Below are 19,723 nucleotides of genomic sequence, written 5' to 3' on the forward strand. Positions count from 1 at the left end.
CAATGAAGGAAAGCATACCGAACACCTTTTTCATCACCTTGTGTAAATTATTCTAACACCGCTATACATCTTATTAGTGTCAGTAACACCTGACCTGGAACTTGCATACATCAGGTTAAGAAATACTTCAAAAGAAATTCAGAAAATGTGCTTATTAGTGAGCAGCAAAGACCGTTCTTCTCACTTCCTTCATCATTAACATAATGTCTTACATTGCTTCTGTCATTCTCTAGTGGGTGTCTAGATTTTTTTTAAGATAATACAATATAGTCTAGATTGAATTTATTAATATTTGGGAATATTGGTTTAATAAAATTGTGAATACATTGCATCTGCTACAACATTGGAAGAACGATCATAAAGTACCACATTGTTATCATGATAATATTGACAGCTACTGTCGCACAATCATAAAGTAAAATCATCAGCCAGCAATAGGAAAATCTAATCTGATCAAGTCAAAATGTTAGTATGGCACCCACGCTTTGCTGTTGCAGGCTTTGTGGTGATTGTATTCTCTTCTTTAGATTCTGCATCTATTATTCTATTAGCCCATTGTCATGTAAGATTATCAACAATCTAAAGATGGTGGTGCAGAATTAGTGTCACAAGATTAGTAATACCTCACGTCTAGGCTAACAATTTAAAGATAGGAGTTCACATCCCACCATAGCAGCTGATGGAATTTCAATTCAAATAATAAATCGGGCATTGAAAGCTTATCACAGCTAGGATGACTACCAAATTGTCCTTGATTGCCTTAACAACCTAGATGGCTCATCAAGCAAATTGGCTGTTCTTTCCTGGTTTGGTGACTCTGGACCAGTCTAATGTAGTTCACTCTTAATGGCCATCTGAAATGGCTCAGCAATCCAATCATTTAAGAACAATTATAGATGGATAACAAATGCGGACTTTTCCAGTGACGCACATCCAATTAAAATCATTTTTAAAAACCACAAAATGAATTTAAGTATTTTTCTTTCAATTCTTGATGGGTCTAGATATTGGTTTGATCCTAAATTCAACCACGAATGGAAAACACAAACCACCATGGTAAATCTAATGCATAAGGTGCCTAACAAAAATTGGCCCTCTGGCATCATGACACCAGAACAAGTAGGAGCAGAAGTGGGCCATTCGCCCCATCAAGTCTGCTCTACCCTTAAATGAGAATATGACTGATCTAATAACCCTCCACTCCATTTTCCCCATAGGCTTGATTCCCTTACTAAATAAAAATCTGTCATCCTTGAATATGCTTAACCACCCAGCCTCTACAGCCTTCCAGCAGGAAAAATCTCCACCAATTCACTGTCCTCTGGTCCTAGACTCTCCCACAAATGGCAGCAACCTCTCTACACTTACCCTATCAAGCCCATCACAGAATCTTGTATGTTTCAATAAAGTTGCTTGTAATTCTTCTAAACTGCACTGAGTTCAGGCCCAACCTACTGAACCTGTCTTTAGATGAAAATCTCTCCATATCCAAGATCATCTTTGTGAAACTTGTTTGGAATGTCTCCAACACCTGTATATCTTTCCTTAGATAAGGAGACCAAATCTGTTCTCGACCAATTTTAGGTGTGGTCCAACTATTGCTGCCAGAGCATACAGCAGGGTGTGGACAAGTTGAAGACTTGGGCAGAGAAATGGCAGATGCAGTTTAATGCAGGCAAATGCGAGGTGATGCATTTTGGAATATCTAAATCAGGAGGGAAGTATACAAATGGAAGTAAGACAGAACCCTTAGTAGCATCAATATACAAAGGGATCAAGGTGTACAAGTTCACACTTTCCTGAAAGTGGAAATACAAGTGGATAAGGTGGTCAAGAAGTCATTAAGCATGCTTGCCTTCATCGGTCAAGGCATACAGTATAAAAATTGGCAAGTCATGTTGCAGCTGTATAGAACTTTAGCTAGGCCACACTTGGAATGTTGTGTTGAGTTCTGTGGCCCCACTGCTAGAAGGATCTGGAAGTCTTGGACACAATACAGAAACTGTTTACCAGGATGCTGCCTTGTTTGGAGAGTCTTAGCTACAAAGAGAAATTGGGTATACTTGGTTTGTTTTCTTTAAAGATTGAACGATGAGAGGTGATCTGATAGAGGTTTTGCAAAATTATGAGAGGTATAGATAGAATAGATAGTCAGGTTCTTCTTCCCAGATTACGGTGGTACATAGTTGTACAATAAAAAAAGGTATAATAACATTAAAGAAGATATGAGAGGCAAGTTTTTTACACAGTGGGCGGGAAGTGCTTGGAATGTGCTGCCAGAGGAGGCGATGGAGGCAGATAAAATAGCAATGTTTACAAAGCATCTTGACAGATAAATGAATAGGCAGAGAATACAGGGCTACAGACCACATAGAGGCAAAAGGTTTTTAGTTTAGAATGGTATCATGTGTCAGTGCTGTCTTGGTGGGGCAAAGGACCTGCTCCTGCGCTTTACTGTTCATCGTTCTTTATTCTTTGGGTTCTATAGGTTTAGCAAAACTTCCCTGTTTTCATAATCCATTCTCTTTGAAATAATGCCAAACTTCCCGACTGCTCCCTAAACTTGGATGCTAGCTTTTGTGATTTAAGCACGAAGGCTCCCACATCCCACTGTGCTTAGCTTTCTGCAATCCTTCACTATTTAAATAATAAACTTCACTTATTTTTCTTACAAAAGCAAATACCCTCACATTTCTTCACATCATATGCCATCTGCTAAGTTTTTACCTCCTCGCTTAACTCGCATACATTCCTCTCCAGAATATTTTAAAAGCTCTTTCTGTCCATTTTCGCACTACATATACATTTACCCTCCATGGTTATTTTTCTCCCTTTTCTGTGGCAATCTTTAGTTGGGTTTTAAAACTTCCCATCCTCAGGCTTACCTCAGGCAATCTTTTCCACATTGTACGTGTTGTTTTCTCTTTCAATTTGTTGCTGGCATGCCAAGCATTGGGAAAGAGGCTGGCTCTGCACCGGTTAGGAAGAAGCAGACAGCCAGGTAAGATGCCAGCTGAGGTCCAGAAGAGAGTCAGGATTGGTTGGATGGCCAAGATGAAAGGAAGATGATTAAGAGGGGAGAAAGCAGGGGCTAAAAATGGATTGTGTTTAAATGTGCTAGGAAGAGCAACTTATTCAAGAACATGTTTAATGGAGGAAAAAAAAAACTTATTTTGCCTGCATTTTGCTGGTACCCTTTAGTAGACCTTTTATGGATAATAGGAAATGCTGGGGAAACTCAGCATGTCCGGTAATATTTGTGGAGAAAGAAACAGTTAATGTTTTGAGTTCAATATGACTGTTCTTTAGTACAGTCTGTTTATAGATCACTGATTGTGCTGCTGTTCTACTTTGAAAACAGATAACATAATCACACATGAAGGAACTTGTAAATGGAGTAAAGTAGCACATATGCACATGCAATGGGCCACCAACATACTGTGACTTTAACAACAGGTCAAAGACTCGGAACCATCTGCTAAGTACTTGACCTCCTGCTTCCCCAGGGTCTATCCACCGTCTACAAGATGCAAGTTAGGAGTGTGATGGAATACACCCCACTTACTTGGATTTGTGCAGCTCTAACAACATTCAAAAGCTGAAGCAGACATGTGCCTCCTACATCCCATCCGTCACCATAAACATTTGCTCCCTCCACTAATGATGCACTGTGCACTGCTATTTATCTGTGAAATACACAGCTGCAACTCACTCAGCTTTCTCAGACAGAATCTTCCAGAACCATAATCTCTCCTGCCAATACTGTGTTTTCAGCAGGAACATGGGAACTACAACTCTGCAAGCGCAACCCACTATGATAATGTCATATGGACTTGTGGAACATTCAGGTTAGGATCTCAAAGGAGTGAGATCTAATAACCAGGATCGCCACCTCAACTCTGTAATAATGTCTCACGTAACTTTATAAATTGTCTCTATATGCTCACATTCAATAGACAACTACGTGTTCAATTCAAGAGTCTTTTCTTGTTCAACCAGAAAGGGGCTTTCCTTTTCTACAACAGGCCAAGCAGATCCCGTAGATCCCTAAAGGTGATTGTGGCAGTAAATCTACTTTAGGATGACGAGCAGATGAGGTTAGGGTCTATCCATCTGTGCATACTATGAAAGGTATGGTTTATGTTCAGAGGCTTGTCATAATGATCCAGAGGCATAAGTTCAAAGCATAAATGATAGTTGGGAAGTTTATTCAAGTTCATTCTGGAATAAAAATCTGGAGTAAAGGGTAATGGTGAACTTGAAACTACCATATTATCTAATTTTTTTTGATTCACCAACACTCTTAAAATAAAATGATAAGCCCAAATAGCCAGTTGTGAATTCCAGCCCACGCAAGGTGGTTGATTTTAACCACCTTTAGACATGGCCAAGTAAGCCACTCGATTACACCAAACCACAAAGACAATGTGCAATCAGCACACGGACTGCAGACCAATCAAGAGATTGGTCGCAAGACAATTTCAAAATACTTGGAGTTGGATACTAAATGCGGGCCTTGCTATCAATTTCATTATTCAACTTTTTAAAAGAAACTTCTGTGAGACATTATTCCACTAACAAAAACTGCAACAAAAGAATGATTTATTGGAATGATATGTACAGGAATGTAGTTTGTTACTCTCACAAGCAAAACTAGACTTGTTGATAACAGCCGGTTATTAGTTTTTTATATTGAAGTCAGTATGTCAATGTCTGTTCTTTGTTTAATCCTTCAGCCACAAGAAGGTTATCTCATGGTGCAACAATTCCAGTACTTAGGATGGGCTGCTCACAGGGAAGTACCTGCCTCAAAGCGATCATTTCTGAAGTTAATTCTTCAAGTTGATAAGTGGCAAGAAGAATGTGATGAAGGAGAAGGGCGCACTATTATTCACTGTCTGTGAGTAATGTAATTAAGATACCCATGGATGTGGGTCCCTTATGTTTACAGTATATATAGCTGCTATTGACAATGCACTTGTTCACACTAATTCTTCCTGTTTGTATTTATAAGGTGCCTTTAACTCAATTTGAATGTCATGATACCTTACTTTCCTTCTAGATTAAGTGTGGGGGCCTGAGATAAGTTGTCAGCAGTGTACAGGCACAAAAGCACCTTATCAGTGTCTCTTCTGTGAAAGAGACATTTATTGAAAGAATGATTTTAACGCTTTATTCCCTCTTTAGACCAGGTGATATTTGGGTTTCTTTGTTTAAATGTTTATTCATATATGCATGGGATTTGTGCATAACAAAAGATAGCAGACAACTCAAGCCTTATTACTAAAGCAAAGGTATTATGCTATTTCTGCTGGTAGCAAGGTTCAAGTCAGCTAGTTCTGTCAATAATTATCAATCAAAATGTTTACCCACTCAAATCTCTACGTAAGAGTGTTCTCACAGTCCTAGTAGAGTCATAGAGTTGTACAGAACGGAAACCGACCCTTTAGTCCAACTCATTGTTGTCGACCAGATATCCTAAATTAATCTAGTCCTATTTGCCAGCATTTGGCCCGTATTCCTCTAAATCCTTCCTATTCACATACCCATCCAGATGCCTTTTAAATGTTGTAATTGTACCAGCTCCCACCATTTCCTCTGGCAGCTCCACATACAACACCCTGTATGTGGAAAAGGTTGCCCCTTGGGTACCTTTTAAATCCTTCCCCCCTCACCTTAAACCTATGCCCTCTGGTTTTGGACTCCTCTGTCCTGGGAAGAATTTGGCGATTCACCTTATTCATATCCTTCATGATTTTATAAGTCTCCAAAAGGTCACCCCTCAGCCTCCAACGCACCAGGGACTGTCATGCCTTACTAGATGCTGCTCCTTGTTGTTGGCAATAGTCCCTCGGTTTGAGGATAATGTCTATCTACTTAGCTTCATGAGTCAGTGCAGTGACTGAACAGATCCCCAGCTCAGTAGATACATGAGGCAGGATGTTAGTGCATGAGGTGGTGTGACGCAGAGTGCAGGAATTGCTTCCTTCTCTCTCCTCCTCTGTTATGGCTCTGCCTCAGCATTGTGACCTTGGGACTGAAAGCCTGAAGCAGTTTTGATGGACAAGTTGCTCTCATTGTGACATGACAAAAATTAACAACTCCCAAACCATTGTCCCCTTATAAAATGGCCATGTTTACATCATCTAGCAGCAGGTATGTACATATGATTTATTGGAACACCTGTACTCTCCCCTTTTATCTTGCACTTATTGAAAATAGCTTTAGCAAAGTTGGATTAGGAGTTATAATCGCTAGTATAGTGAAAAAGAAAAATAAGCCTTCAGATGTAAAATTTCATTGTAACTGTGGACAGAATCTTGCAGGGATCTGAGCAATGTGGCCAGATTTGTGACAGAATCAGATGAGAAATCCAGTGAGACCTGGCTTGACATCAGAAGCAACTGGTATTTTTTAAGCTTTTCACAAACGGCATGGTGAAATTCGACTCACCACTTGCCTTCAACAACCCACATCTCGGACATTGGGCAGGAAAATATTTAGGGCGTGATGCCCAGATACCAGCCACATGGATCTTTTGTCCAGGAACATCAGCATCTGGTGTCTGCCAACCTGTCATGGCCATCAAAGCACCTCACTGATCCACAGGCAGACAGCTTTGGAAGTGTAGACTTGCATTGTGGGGCACCACAGCAACTAGCTTTGAGAAAGCTACAGCAGGGGATGCTTTGACAGGGACAGCGCAGCGATTTGGCCAGGCTGCATCTCAAGGCTGTACATTTGCTCTCAGTCCATGAGTAATTAGCAGCTACCTAGATGTTTGTACCACCCATGCCATGCCAGTCCTGTTAACATGTTGGCACTTCAGCCAGAACCAAAGACTTTCATACTACCATTTTGAGGTGCTCCTTCGCGCAGGAACACAGGCAGGTTGCATATCTTAAGGGATCAGGCTGGGAGACTCTGTGCGTGTGGTGGTGGGGAGAATTTTGGGTGAACAGTACATCAATCTCACATCTACAGTGCGCACCAGCTGCCTGCGTGGCAAACACATATATGTATATCCAACCATGTCGGAAACACTGCTCAGGGCTAATCGCCAGTCTAAGTTGAGAGAAGGGGGTTCTGGCACTATAAGTTACAGGCACAGTGCACACACAGACCAGGGACTTTGTCACTGTCAAGGGATCTGTCCCAATGCATTTCAAGGGCTGTTCAGTGGTCAGTTGCATCTTGTCAATCAGTGAGCTGTCAAGACTGCAGTTATGGGTCTGCTCAGATATATCTAGGGGTTGTTCATTGAAGTCAATCAGACATTTGTGGCAAATACAGTCCTGGGTGTCAATCCGGTTGATCTTTTGGGAGGATTCAGGGATGGGGGGAACTGTAACGATCGATGCGAGACAAGGCAAGAGGGGAATCAATGTTGGGGTGAGGAAGTAGAGGCTTTAGAAGAAGTGTAGGAAAGGGCTTGACCAAGGTGGGATGGGGGTGTGGGGGGGGAGCAAGTTGGGAAGATACGCAGAACATTATTGGAGGGCATGGTTCGCTTTGGGAGAGGGGTGTGTTTCTTGACTCTGACCACTGTGCCCTTGACAGGGGCAGTGTGAAGGAGAAGTGGGTGTATCATCGAGGTGGAAAGACAGGTTTTGCGGAGGACAGTTTTAGGCAAATTTCAATGGGACATGTGAAAATGGGCTGTCAGGTTATTGAGGTAAAAGACTTTGGATGCTTTGGGGGAATGTGGTGGGGGTGTTACCTGCAATGCAAGGTGGGATCTGGGGGTTAAGTGTTCACCATGAGCTGCATTTCCAATGTGTAGACACAGGGTGCTGCTGCAAAATGGCTGGAACATTGCCCAGTGTGGCAGAGTAAGTGTTAACTTGATGGGCAAAAGTGCAGGACCAATTTTCTGGATGCCATGACTTGATAATAATCAATACATGAAGCAGCCATTTGGAAAGTGCAGTTCCATGTAATTTGCATAAAGTTTATTGCTCAGTTTCCTATGCCTGCAGAGTGCAGGTGTTTAGGGATCAGATGCTGGTCAAAGGTGATTTGTATCACACTGTTGGTGATTTCTTATTAAATTTGGGCATCACGATAATGAGGAAGTGAATAGAACTGATTGTACAAAGCACCAGTGCTGGCAGAAGGAGAACCAGTCCAACTTCCAAAGATTCCATGTGTGAGAGCCACATGACATTGATGTTTCTTCTTTTAGTTAAATGAATAGTAGTCTGTACTCAATGCATTGCGAAATTGAGTGTTTGATATGGGTCTGGGTTAGGTAGGATTGGAGTGCTGTAAACACTCCCTCCTCAATGACTCACCCAGCACAGTTTCCTACACCACATTGCTGCACAGGATGACCCCGAATGTGGGTGGATGATGGGGTCATTTCCCTCATTACCAGGGTGCAGCGTGCCTCACTGTGTAGAGTAGGATCGTTGGGTCTCATCTGTCGGACATGCTATCGATAATTGTTCTGAGGTTTAAGAAATTCTTTTTCCTCCTTCTGTTCTCAATTTAAGTCAATTCCACAGAGGGTAGTGGGCCCTGCTGCTGTTGTGTTGGCCTCTGGCTGTCTGCCTGAGTTGGAGAAGCAGGAGGCCAGCACCGAGTGTGACAAGCACCCAGCTCAGAGAGGTCATGGCCACAGGGTCCTTCAGGATGTGTGCGGTGCTCAGGAGACCCAGAGTTTTCAGACCCCAACCCCTTATCTTGGGGATGAATGAGACACTGTGCTGATGTCAGCTGCATGTACCCGGGGACACGGTGATGGAACTGTGCCAAATGCTGAATCGGAACCTGAGGGCTCTCCAAGTGGCTGTGAACTGTATCCTAAGCAGAACCTCCATGCAGCTGGCTCCTTCCAGGGAGCGACCGGTGACTTGTGTGGGATCTTTCACTCGTGCATCCCAAAAATACATCAGGACAGTGCCATGTGCCATCTGTACCAGGTCACACAGGTTCATTTTGTTCCTCATTGGCAAGGTCACTGCTGCAGCCCAGGCACTGGTATTCAGGAGCATAACTGAGTTTACCAGTTGCAGAGTGCCATTGACTGCACATAGATGGCACTGAGAGGGCCGTATCACAAAGTTGCAGAATGCATCAACAGGAAGGGCTTCCACTCCATGAATGTTCTGGTGATATGTGATCACTATAACCACTTCTTGGAGATGTGTGCCCGCTATTCTTGCCGCTGCCATGATTCCTATATCCTAGAGCATTGTCATGTACATGGTGATTTTGAGGGTCCAAGCAGTTTACAAGGCTGGCTACTGGGGAGCAAGAGCTACCCACAATGACCAGGACTCATAACACCATTGCACAACATCTTGACTGATGCAAGGGGCAGATACAATGCTGCCCAGACCTCGACCAGGGGCGCAGTAGAACAGGGAATGGAGCTGCCGAAGATGCAGTTCTGCTGCTTGGACTGGTCTGGGGATGGCATTAGGCAGAGTATGCCACAATATCTTGGCATGCAGTACCCTACACAATTGGAGCAGGCAACTAGGCGATGTACTTGATGCTGAAGAACTGGGAGAATGGGAGTTGTTTCTGGGAGAGGTGGATGCTAAGTTGGGGTGGAAGTTGGAAGTGATAGGTAGTTAATTATAAGAATTTGGCAAGATAGAGGAAAACAATCTGTTTACCCTCCAAAAACTTTCCATAATTCAGCCTTCATCAAAACAAATCTAAGATTCAGCTCAAAGTAAATTGTTAAAATAATTAAACATCCATCCATTAAATATTATTCAAATTTGATATATATTTGTTTTGTTTCACTAAGAGGTGTCATTCTTTAGAAACACTTTAAACATTTAAAGAACATATTTTTTGGGAAATCAAAAATGATGTATTCATGAAACAAGACAAAAGAAAAAATGATAATTTGATTTTTTAAAAATTTGACTTTCAACTGATTTCAGAAATGGAGGAGGTCGGAGTGGGATGTTCTGTGCGATTAATATCATATGTGAAATGATCAAAAGACAAAATGTGGTTGATGTTTTCCACGGAGTAAAGACACTTCGGAACAACAAACCAAATATGGTGGAAACCCTGGTGAGAAATTGTTTGAATAAGATAAAGTTTCCTTTATATTCTCCTCTCTGTTAACAAAATAGGTGAACTAAACATGCAAGGCAAATGTTAAGCTTTCATTCATTTGTAGTCACAATAAAGTGTAAATTTTAATGCTGTTGAAGTTGAACATAGGTATGCGGTCTTAATTTCCCTCAGTTCAGCCTGAAGAATGCTTTGTCAGTGTGTCAAAAGAAAAGATCCTATGTGTGCACTTAGGCAACGTAAATACCTATTTAAGGAACCTGACCTTTGCATTGTAATTGCAAGCTAAGGTAGACAGCAAAGTGGAATAATTGGTGATTTTTTTTTAAATTTCATGCCATTTTGGTCATTTTAGTATCTTGCCATTTTGCACATTGTCATAAATCACAAGTGTTGTTTAAAGCAGAGTGGCAATTAAGTGCTGTTGAAGGGTGGCAAGGAAGTGCTGTTTCAAAGGTCAATTCTTTGGTGCATTGTCCCAGTTGTTTTGTTAAATATTTTGACACTTAATTACCAACCTTCCCAAACAGAAGCACACACTTCCCATGCCCCATCCATGCCAAATCATTGTACCATTCATCTAGTGTGCACTCTGTATTGAACAAAACAATGAAATATGTTAAACCACCTAAAAGAAGGGACATTCCTAACTTTCTTGGAGAAAAAAAAACACGTGCAACAATCTAATAAAAGTTAATCAATTAAACCTTAAAGTACTGGTAATGAAAACTAGAGGTATTTGGAACCTCTTTATCTTGCATAAATAAACATTGAGCCAGTGACAAAATAAGGCATCAATCAAGGCAAAAAAGACATAAATCAAAAACATTCTCCCACCCATACACCTGTTCAACAAAGGGAAGCCTTTGTGGACATTTGGGCTCTAGGGTGAATCTGCATGAAAGTGCGATGAGTTCATGTGGAATGTATAAGGGGCCATTGAGAATGGCAACAGCCGTGCATTGTCATGGAGATTTTGAGGGCCCTTGGCGTGGATGATGGGGGGGAGAGGGGAAGAGATTGTGAGTTGTCTTGAGAGTATGAGTAACACCTTTTGAAGTTGACTTTCAAAAGATTCCTCCGAACTAGAATATAGTTCACAACTCCAGGATTCTTGTGAAATTGGCCTGACTCCATGAAAATTACTGAGAGTTGGGAAATGCCAATCTTCTTAAAGGAGATGGCCAGATCAGGAATTTCTCCTCCATCAGTAAAAAGTGAAAGACACTGGGTATGGGGGCAGGAACTTTGTCCACCATTTCTAAGGTTTGCAGGGTCTCTACGACTCTAAAATAATCAATTCTGTGGTCTCTGATTTTATGCGTTTCCCAGAATTCATGTCAAATAAAAATTTGACGATGAATGGTTTTGCAGACACTTCATCATATGCAGCTGCAAACCATGGTCAGTATTTAATGGAAGGAACCGCAATATTTCACATCTGGTTTGCAGCTTGAATAGAGCAGCAAATGAGGGTTCAGGATAAGTGATAGATAAGTCACCAATCTACAGTTTAAAAAGAGATGCAGAGAGATATAAATATGTTTCTCATTATGCTATTGAAAATGCTTATTGAAGTATACTGCAGTTTATTTAGTAATTATGGAAGAGTCACAATGCTGTATTATGAACACATGTAACACTTGTCCATGACCTGACAGCTAGCACATTCTGTTCAGTTCATAAATTAACTGTTCTTCAGTTTGGTTTTACATTGTGCATTGCAACCTCATGTGAGTTCAGTAAAATGAGAACAGCCCATTGCCGAGTTGCTATGGAATTAAAACCATTGTGGTATTTCTGCTGCTGTAGTGTATGTGGAGATAATCAGATAGCACAAATGTGTGCAATTAGCCCCAGAGGTTCTCCCCAACCACATCCTTTCCAGAAAGCTTCGCATCAACTAAAACAAAATGTTAGACGTTAGCTCAGCTATGTTAGAATTTTGGTTACCTTTATACTCTGATAACTACAACAAGAGTTCAGTGTTACTTACTACTTGTTAAACTGTTTTTAAGCCAGTGTGCAATAATGTTTAAAAAACATGTTTTGTTTCTAAATATTTTTTAAAGTATGACCTAATTGAAAGCTGTGTTTTGCCCATGCCTGACATACAATTTGATGGCACTTTTCACTTTCATTTTAAGTTGATTTTATGGATAGATTTTTCTTTTTATCTCCGGCTGTGTATGTTTTACAGGAAACATTCACAATTGATTGTTTTCATCTGTAATACAAAAAGGAAATTATGCCATGTGGAGAAAATAAAAAGTACAATAGCAGTATAGAGGTGAATTTGACTTGGTGACTGGAGACAGCGTGTACTTGGTCAACAGCGGTTTCTCAGACTGAAGCAAGGAATGCACCCGGGCATCTGTGTCAGGATCACCAGTTTTCATCATCTAGGTTAATGTCCGATACTTGGGTGCCTTGGGAGCAATTACAAAACCTGCTGGTGCCAAATTTGGAAGTTTTGTGAGGCTAATGGTTGAATTCGAGGGCACATAGACTGGTGAAATGGACTAATATTGGCAGATTAAATTAAATGCAGAGATGTGTCATCAAGTCTGAAATTTCATAGCACAGGAAGAGGCCGTCAGCCATCGTCTCCGTGTCAGTCAGCAAATATCCATTAATTGGAATCCCAATTTACAGGCGTTGACCCTTCTTAGCTATGGCATTTCAAGTGCTCATCTAAATAGACCTGAAATATCTCGAGGATACTTGTTTCTATCTCCCGTTTCAACAAGGAGCTCCAGATTCTCAACACTCTCTAGGTGAAAAGAATTTCCTCAAATCACCTCTAAACATCCTGTTCCTTCCTTTAAAATGCTACCCCCTTGTATTGACCCCTCTGCTAAGGAAAATGTGGTACTGCAGGTGCTGGAGATTAGAGTTAAGATTAGAGTAGTGCTGGAAAAGCACAGCAGGTCAGGCAGCATCTGAGGAGCAGGAAAGTTGACGTTTCGGGCAAAAGTCCTTCATCAGGAAAGGCAGTACCCACTTTCGCCTAGCTGATTTTAACCCTACTGTGAATCCTCTTCCAAAGATGCCTCCCTTGAAGTTCTCCTCCTCCCTCTACATGGATCTCAGTGAGTATCTCTCTCACTGCAACCTCCAGGTCATCACTTCTGCTATTCCTGATGAAAGGCTTTTGTCCAAAACGTCAATTTTCCTGCCCTTCTACTAAGGGGTAAAGTTTCTTCCTAGCTACCCTGTCCATTCCACCCTCAGCCTTCTCTGTTTCAAGGAAACCAGTCCCAGCCTATCTCATCTTTTCATAGTGGATTCACTCCAGCCCAGATGACAAACCGGTGAATCTCCTCTGCACCTTCTCTAGTACAGTCACGTCCCTCCTATAGTGTGGTGAACAAAACTGCAAACAGGCTTAATTAATATTAAGTACAGTTCCACCATAACCACCTTGCTCTTTTATTCAATAAGGGCAAGTATCCCTTTTGCTGCTTTAACCAACTTATCTGCTTGTCTTGCTGCCTTCAATGATCTATATGGACATGCACACCAAAGTCCGTTGGCACTCTGTGTTTCCTCAGTCCTCCCATTCAGTGTGTACTCTCTTGCCTTGTTAGTCCTCCCAAAGTTTATCACCTTATATTTTTCAGATTAAATTCCATTTGCCACTGTTCTACCTTTTTGATCAGACTTCTGTATCCTCCTGTAGTTTAAGGCTTTCCTCCTCACAATTTAGCACACTGCCAATTTGCATGTCATTTGTGAATTTACTCAGCGTACCTCCCATATCAAATTTAGATAATGTACAATGTAATGCAACTTGACGCAAAATTCCAATCACAAAAACACATTTAACCATCACCCTTGGCTTCCTACTATTAACACAATTTTAGATCCAATTTGCCAAATTGTTCGGGAACCCAGACTGTCATGCAAGACCTTGTGAAAAATCTTACTGAGTCTACAGATGTGGACCAGTGCAAAATTATACCTTTTTATAGGGAGGGGTATCATAAAATAAAGGGTGCAATACTAAAAGATGTGCAGGAGTTCATGTTGTGCAAATGGATCTGGGTTTGCAAAAATATAGAATAGAGAACAAAATACAGGGAAGTATTGTTTAACCTTTACAAAACATTGGCTTGGCCAAAGTTTGAGTGTTACCGAATTCTAGCTCTCACATTTTAAAAAGAATGTGAAGGTACCGGAAGGCGTACAGAAACGGGTGTAACTCAAGGGATGAGAAATTTCAATTACATGGATAAACATGGGGGAACCTGATTTAAAGTGATTGGCAAAAGAATGGGTGTGACATGAGGAAAAAGTATATTTTTTTAATGCCGTAAATGGTTAGGATCTGGAGTTCACTATCTGAGAGTGTGATGATTTGACAGATTTAGTTGTGGCTTGAGAGCTCTCTGATTCTTTCTTGAACAGAGGCCCAAACAGTCTCATCCATTACTATCTCCTTCTGCCTGTCTAAAATTGTTCTCTCGGTGAATAATTTCTCCTTTAACTTGTCTCACCTTCCTCACATAAAAGGTTTGCTGTGGTTGCCTGGGATAAGCCCTAGTTATGGCTGTCTTTTTAGTTTACGGAACTTTCCACTGTTTCCAATGCTACTCCGGTATCCTCCCATAACTCTGTCTGGTACAGTGTGACTGTGTTGGTGCAGCTTTCTGCTCTCAACCAGAACTGGAAATAATGTCAATTTTGCTCCCAATTTCTACCTTTCTCTCGCTTTCACCGATTCATCTCATTCTTCCTGTCCCTGACATCTCTGTCTCCATTTCCCCAGATAGGATGTCTACTCACAACCACTGACTCCCACAGCCATCTCAACCACATTTCCTCGCACCTTGCTTCCTGTAAGGACTCCATCCTATTCTCTCAGTTTCTCTCTCACTCTCCTCAACACATCAGTTCTGATGATGTAACGTTTTACAACATATCTTGCATTTTCCTCACCTGAGGATTCCCACCTGCTGTGGTAGACACCGCTCTCCCACACTTCTGCCCTCCTCTGTTTTTTGTCTAAATACATCATCCCTTCTCCATTAGCATTCTAAAGGAATGGTTACACCCATGTCACAATGGTCCACTTCTCTATCACCCTGAACAGCATATTCCTCTTCCACGGTATCTTCCTACAGCGTGTAGCACTTTCACCTTTTTCCCTCCACATGTCCAAGGTCTGAAACTGGTGAAGCAGTGATTTGCATGTACAACCCTCAATCTAGTTTGCTGAGTTAACTGTTCAAAATGTGGAGATCTCTCCATTGCAATGACCAAATACGGATTCAGTGACTGGTTTGTGGAACACCTCTGCTGCACGCCTGACTCCAACCTTCCAATCACCACTTCAATACGCCATCTTGCTGTCATGTTCCTGTTTCCACCATAGGACGGCTGCTGTCTTCCAGTGAGGCCCAGCCCAATTTAGGAAACAAAAACACCTAATTTTCTGTTTAGGCGCTTTGCAGTGTAAGTACTCAATACTGAATTCAGCAAATTTAGTCAATAAATTCTGCATTTCACTTTGCTTCTCCTGCCTTACAACATGCATGCACACTCTCTCCCCCACTGATACTTTTTCACATTCAGTAGATATGACCTGTATTCTGTAATTATAACCAAATATTAGCACCTTCTCTGAACTTTTCATGCTTCTGTACAACCACTTCCACTTCCTTTGCCTTTTCTTCTGTGATGACTGTTATCTCTAACCTTCTCCTGATTATGCCTTCTGTTTCACTTGCTCCTTCCCATCTTTGACAGAATAAACTCCATAAATTTTTCAACTTGCTCTTCAGTTTGGAGGACTCATTATTAGACTGGAAATGCTGATACATTTTCTTTTTCCATCAGATACTGGCAGATTTATTGAGTTTCTCTAGCATTTTATTTGTTTATTCCAGATTTCCAGTATCTGCAGTATTTTGCTTTTGCCTCTCGTATTGATTTGGTTGGAATTAAAAAGAGTCCTGTCACCAGAATATTGTAATAAATGACCATTAGTTTTTGAAGAGGACTTTGTCCTTTTAAAACTCCACTTTTATCTGTCCACTTTCTTGCCTTTTTCTCCCTTCTTTACTATTCACTCAATCAGGAACATTACTGTTTTAGCTTTTCTTTTTTGCATTATTTCTTGATTTACTGTTTTCAACTTAAATCTGACCAATTTTGCTGTCACTTAGCACCTTCCCCATTTTGGAGAAGAGACCCAAGTCTGTAAAATCTGGCCCTGATTGGTTGAAAACCGCTTTCAATAACCAGTTATGAAATGGAGCATTGAAGTTCTATCCTATTGCACTATTGTAGTGACTGAAAAAGGTTCCTTTTTTTTGGATGGGAGGTGAGGTAAATAAAAATGCGCCCAAGATTAATGAGCACTTTGAAGTGGTTTCTGAGTGACTGACTCAACAATTAAAGATTATTGTGTGATCATATATTGCCTTAACATTGCTGCAGCTGAAGTGTATTGTATAGACATAGTTTGATTAAAAAATAAATTACAATATTTTAATCAACATGATTTCTTAGAGGATATGTTCAACAAATTGTTAAATATGTACTTTTCAGCTCATAGTTATAAAATTGCATGTTTATAATTCTGCTGAAATTAAATTTTTTTGCAATTTAGAACATCACCACTTATAGCTCTCATAAGTGTTGACAATGCTGTCTGCTTTATTCATTATGTGTGAAATAAACATACAGCTCAGACCAGCAAATGCGATTGAAGATTATCAAGCTCTTAGCAGTAAGGCAGCTACCTGTTGCTGGTTAGAAATTTTTAAACACAAATGTAACCGAAACAAGTGTACTTTCTATTGATTTTATTTATTATGTTTAAGTTTTAAAAATTGAGAAATCTGACTGTATACCTTTTTTCTCTTCCCTCCAACCTCTTCCAGGAACAATATCGATTCTGTTATGATGTTGCTTTGGAATATCTTGAATCTTCATAGTGACTGCAGTTACATCTTTGAAATATTGTGCATTTTTTTAAAAAAGTAAATTGTCACTGAACCTGTGCATGATGAGTATATATTAAAATGAGGGGATTGGTTTTCACTCTCTCTTAAATATTCTGCTTCTGTTTTAACACAACATGTATCCAAACTATTAACCAGAAAGCATTCAATGCCATCATAACAATGTGATCTGGCACAGATTTCATTGTTCAGTAAGATGTTAAAAATTTTTCAGTGTTAGTCAACAAACGTTTTGTATTTTTTAAAAATACTACCAATCTCTTGGGTTGCACGCACAGATTTGTACACATTGACGCTACAATCGGTTTAAAATTGAGTTTTTTGAAAGGTAGAAATGCGTGCAGCAATGTAAAACTGCTATTGCATTCTACCACAGTAAATGTGCAGATATTTGGACTGGCTTATTAAAGTTTAAAGTGTAACTTGCTGGATCACACCAGATGATTTGAAGTGTAACTTTTATTATAAGCCAAAGACGAGTGTAAATATGTCTATATGAAGAATGCACATTGTATTTATTGTTTGCTTGTAATTCTGTTGACAGCTGAACAATCATTTTTTTTTTCAGAATTGTTTTTTGGCCGGAGCTTTTACATTCAGATGTTTTTAAGTAGTTTACTTTTGTATGTAATGGTCAGTGTAGGTCACCGATTCTTTTTAAAAGTAAGGATTAGTAATGTTTACGTATGCAAATTAGTTAATTGCACCCATTGAATAATAGAACATTGATATATTTGGGAAGTATATAAATTGGGACCAAATACAGTTTTTTAATGCTACATGGGACATTCTAAAGTTTCCTTCAACAAATGTTAGTAAACTAGTCTAAATAAAGCTTTGTGATTTCTTGTATCTAGTTTAAATGATAACTTACCACTGCTGATAGCTGAAGCAGTACTAGCAATGATGTAATTTCAGAGATGACTATTTTAAGGTTACAATGTGTTCTGAGTTTGTCTAAGGGTAATCTGGCAGGGCAATCAACAAAAGAATAGTCTTTCAGTTTTGGAAGAATGGTATAGTAAATTAGTTACTGTGATGTATTTTCTGTGCCATTTAAATGTTTAAAATAAATCAAGCTGACTTTGGGTCAAGCAAAACAAGTGATTGAATAAAGACATCATGTGATCTGAAGTGTTGATGAATACTTATGAACATTTTTTTTAGTTATCTTTATATGTTGCAGCATGTCCCACAACATAACTCCCTTCTTTATTAATAGACCAGGCTGGAAGTTTCCTTCTCTCTGTAATCAAGTGATGAGAAATGCATAAAAGCATCAGAGTGACTAAATTCTAATGCTTCTGTCCATTATAGTCAAAGGTTATGCCTTTTACACACTGCTGTTTTTCCCAACTTAGTGTGTAAACCTTCGCGTAGTTAACATTCCTTAAATTAGAATCCTCACAAAGCTTTGTCAATGTGGAAGAGTGTGTAAGTTATGAATTTTCTTGTGATGACCAATGCAGATTTTGTAGAAGTCACTGCAGATGAGAATTGGGAGAGATTCCTAATGAGCAGCTGAATTACTATTGCAACTTCCCTTCCAAGCCCCACACCATAGTGATTTAGAATTATACTGTATAATTGTTCTTCATGGTCACTCAGTCAAAGGTCTGGAACTGCCTTTCTGACAGCACTGAGAGTATGTTTGAAATGGATGAAATAAGAAGACAGCTCACCACCGCTTTTTCCAAAGGGAATTCGGGATGGGATGGCTAAATCAGGGATGCTCATATCCCGTTGAAAGAATAACAAACAACAAACCAGAGTCAAAGTCATCCAAACATTTGATGAACTAAAGGGCTTTCTTTGTCAGGGCAGAGTCTGTTTGAAAGCTGAGTTTGGTTAGAATATTTTACAAAATAGTCTCAGGAACCTTGAGGTACAGGTCAATGATTATTTATGGAGCCAGTGACGGGAAAATAAACCCCAAAAAAGATTTCAAGGTAGCACTGTAACTCAATGAAGGTTCATCAAATAATTATACATTGTAAGTCAAGTAGAAAGTAAATTATTCAAATTCTGAAGCTATCTATTTTAGACAAACACCTCGCTTTTCACAAATTTTAAAAGTGGTAGGGCACCTGTTACCTCTGATCCCACTATTCCTATTTTCCCAGGTGCAGTCTCCTCTCCAAAGCCTGTGCTTCATTACCATCCTTAACTAAATCCTTTTAAAAAAAACATTGCTTTACCTTTCTTGGTGTGGGTCATCCTGTGAATCCATTTCCATGTAAGGTCTCAGGGCAGTGCTGCTTATACTCTGTTTGCCATGTCAGCATCCTGACTGAGCCTGCTTGTATGAGATTATTTTTCTTTTTAACCTGCCTACTTTCCTTATATACGAACAAATGAGAAATAATTTTAAATGATTTATGTGATTATTTCTTATGAGGTTTACTAAAATTCTGTACCTCATTCAAATCCCAGCTGGAAATTCATGTGGATTTATAGGTTAACTCCTGGCACACCTAAATTTCCCCCTAACAGCTGCACATAGCACTGATTCATGGCAGTATGCTCATTGATGTGCACTTCTTCCTGTTGCACTTACAAAACATGTAATTCCTGTTCATTGAGAGGTCAGGGAACCTAGGACTTTATTTACATCCAGTGCAGTTTAGGAATTAATGGGAGTCTGATAGTACCATAGGGTAGCAATCAATGATTGGTTGATCAGAGACGCTGAAGGTTAGAAGTATAGGAAT

At 40.0% G+C, this 19,723-nt stretch overlaps 1 protein-coding gene across 10 annotated transcripts in view; it reads left to right on the plus strand.

Annotated features, from left to right (window-relative positions):
* The window catches only part of ptprk (protein tyrosine phosphatase receptor type K), a 588,682-nt gene extending 570,536 nt beyond the window's left edge, over window positions 1–18,146 (plus strand). For all 10 annotated transcript variants that reach the window (XM_043683654.1, XM_043683667.1, XM_043683662.1 and 7 more), the window contains 3 exons: window positions 4,737–4,900; window positions 9,903–10,038; window positions 16,932–18,146. In XM_043683654.1, coding sequence (XP_043539589.1) covers window positions 4,737–4,900; window positions 9,903–10,038; window positions 16,932–16,985 — 354 coding nt within the window. In that variant the 3' untranslated portion in view covers window positions 16,986–18,146. The remainder of the gene's footprint in view (window positions 1–4,736; window positions 4,901–9,902; window positions 10,039–16,931) is intronic.
* Window positions 18,147–19,723: the final 1,577 nt, after the last annotated feature.

Source organism: Chiloscyllium plagiosum, chromosome 3 (assembly GCF_004010195.1).
Source record: "Chiloscyllium plagiosum isolate BGI_BamShark_2017 chromosome 3, ASM401019v2, whole genome shotgun sequence".
In the NCBI taxonomy this organism is placed as follows: Eukaryota; Metazoa; Chordata; class Chondrichthyes; order Orectolobiformes; family Hemiscylliidae; genus Chiloscyllium; species Chiloscyllium plagiosum.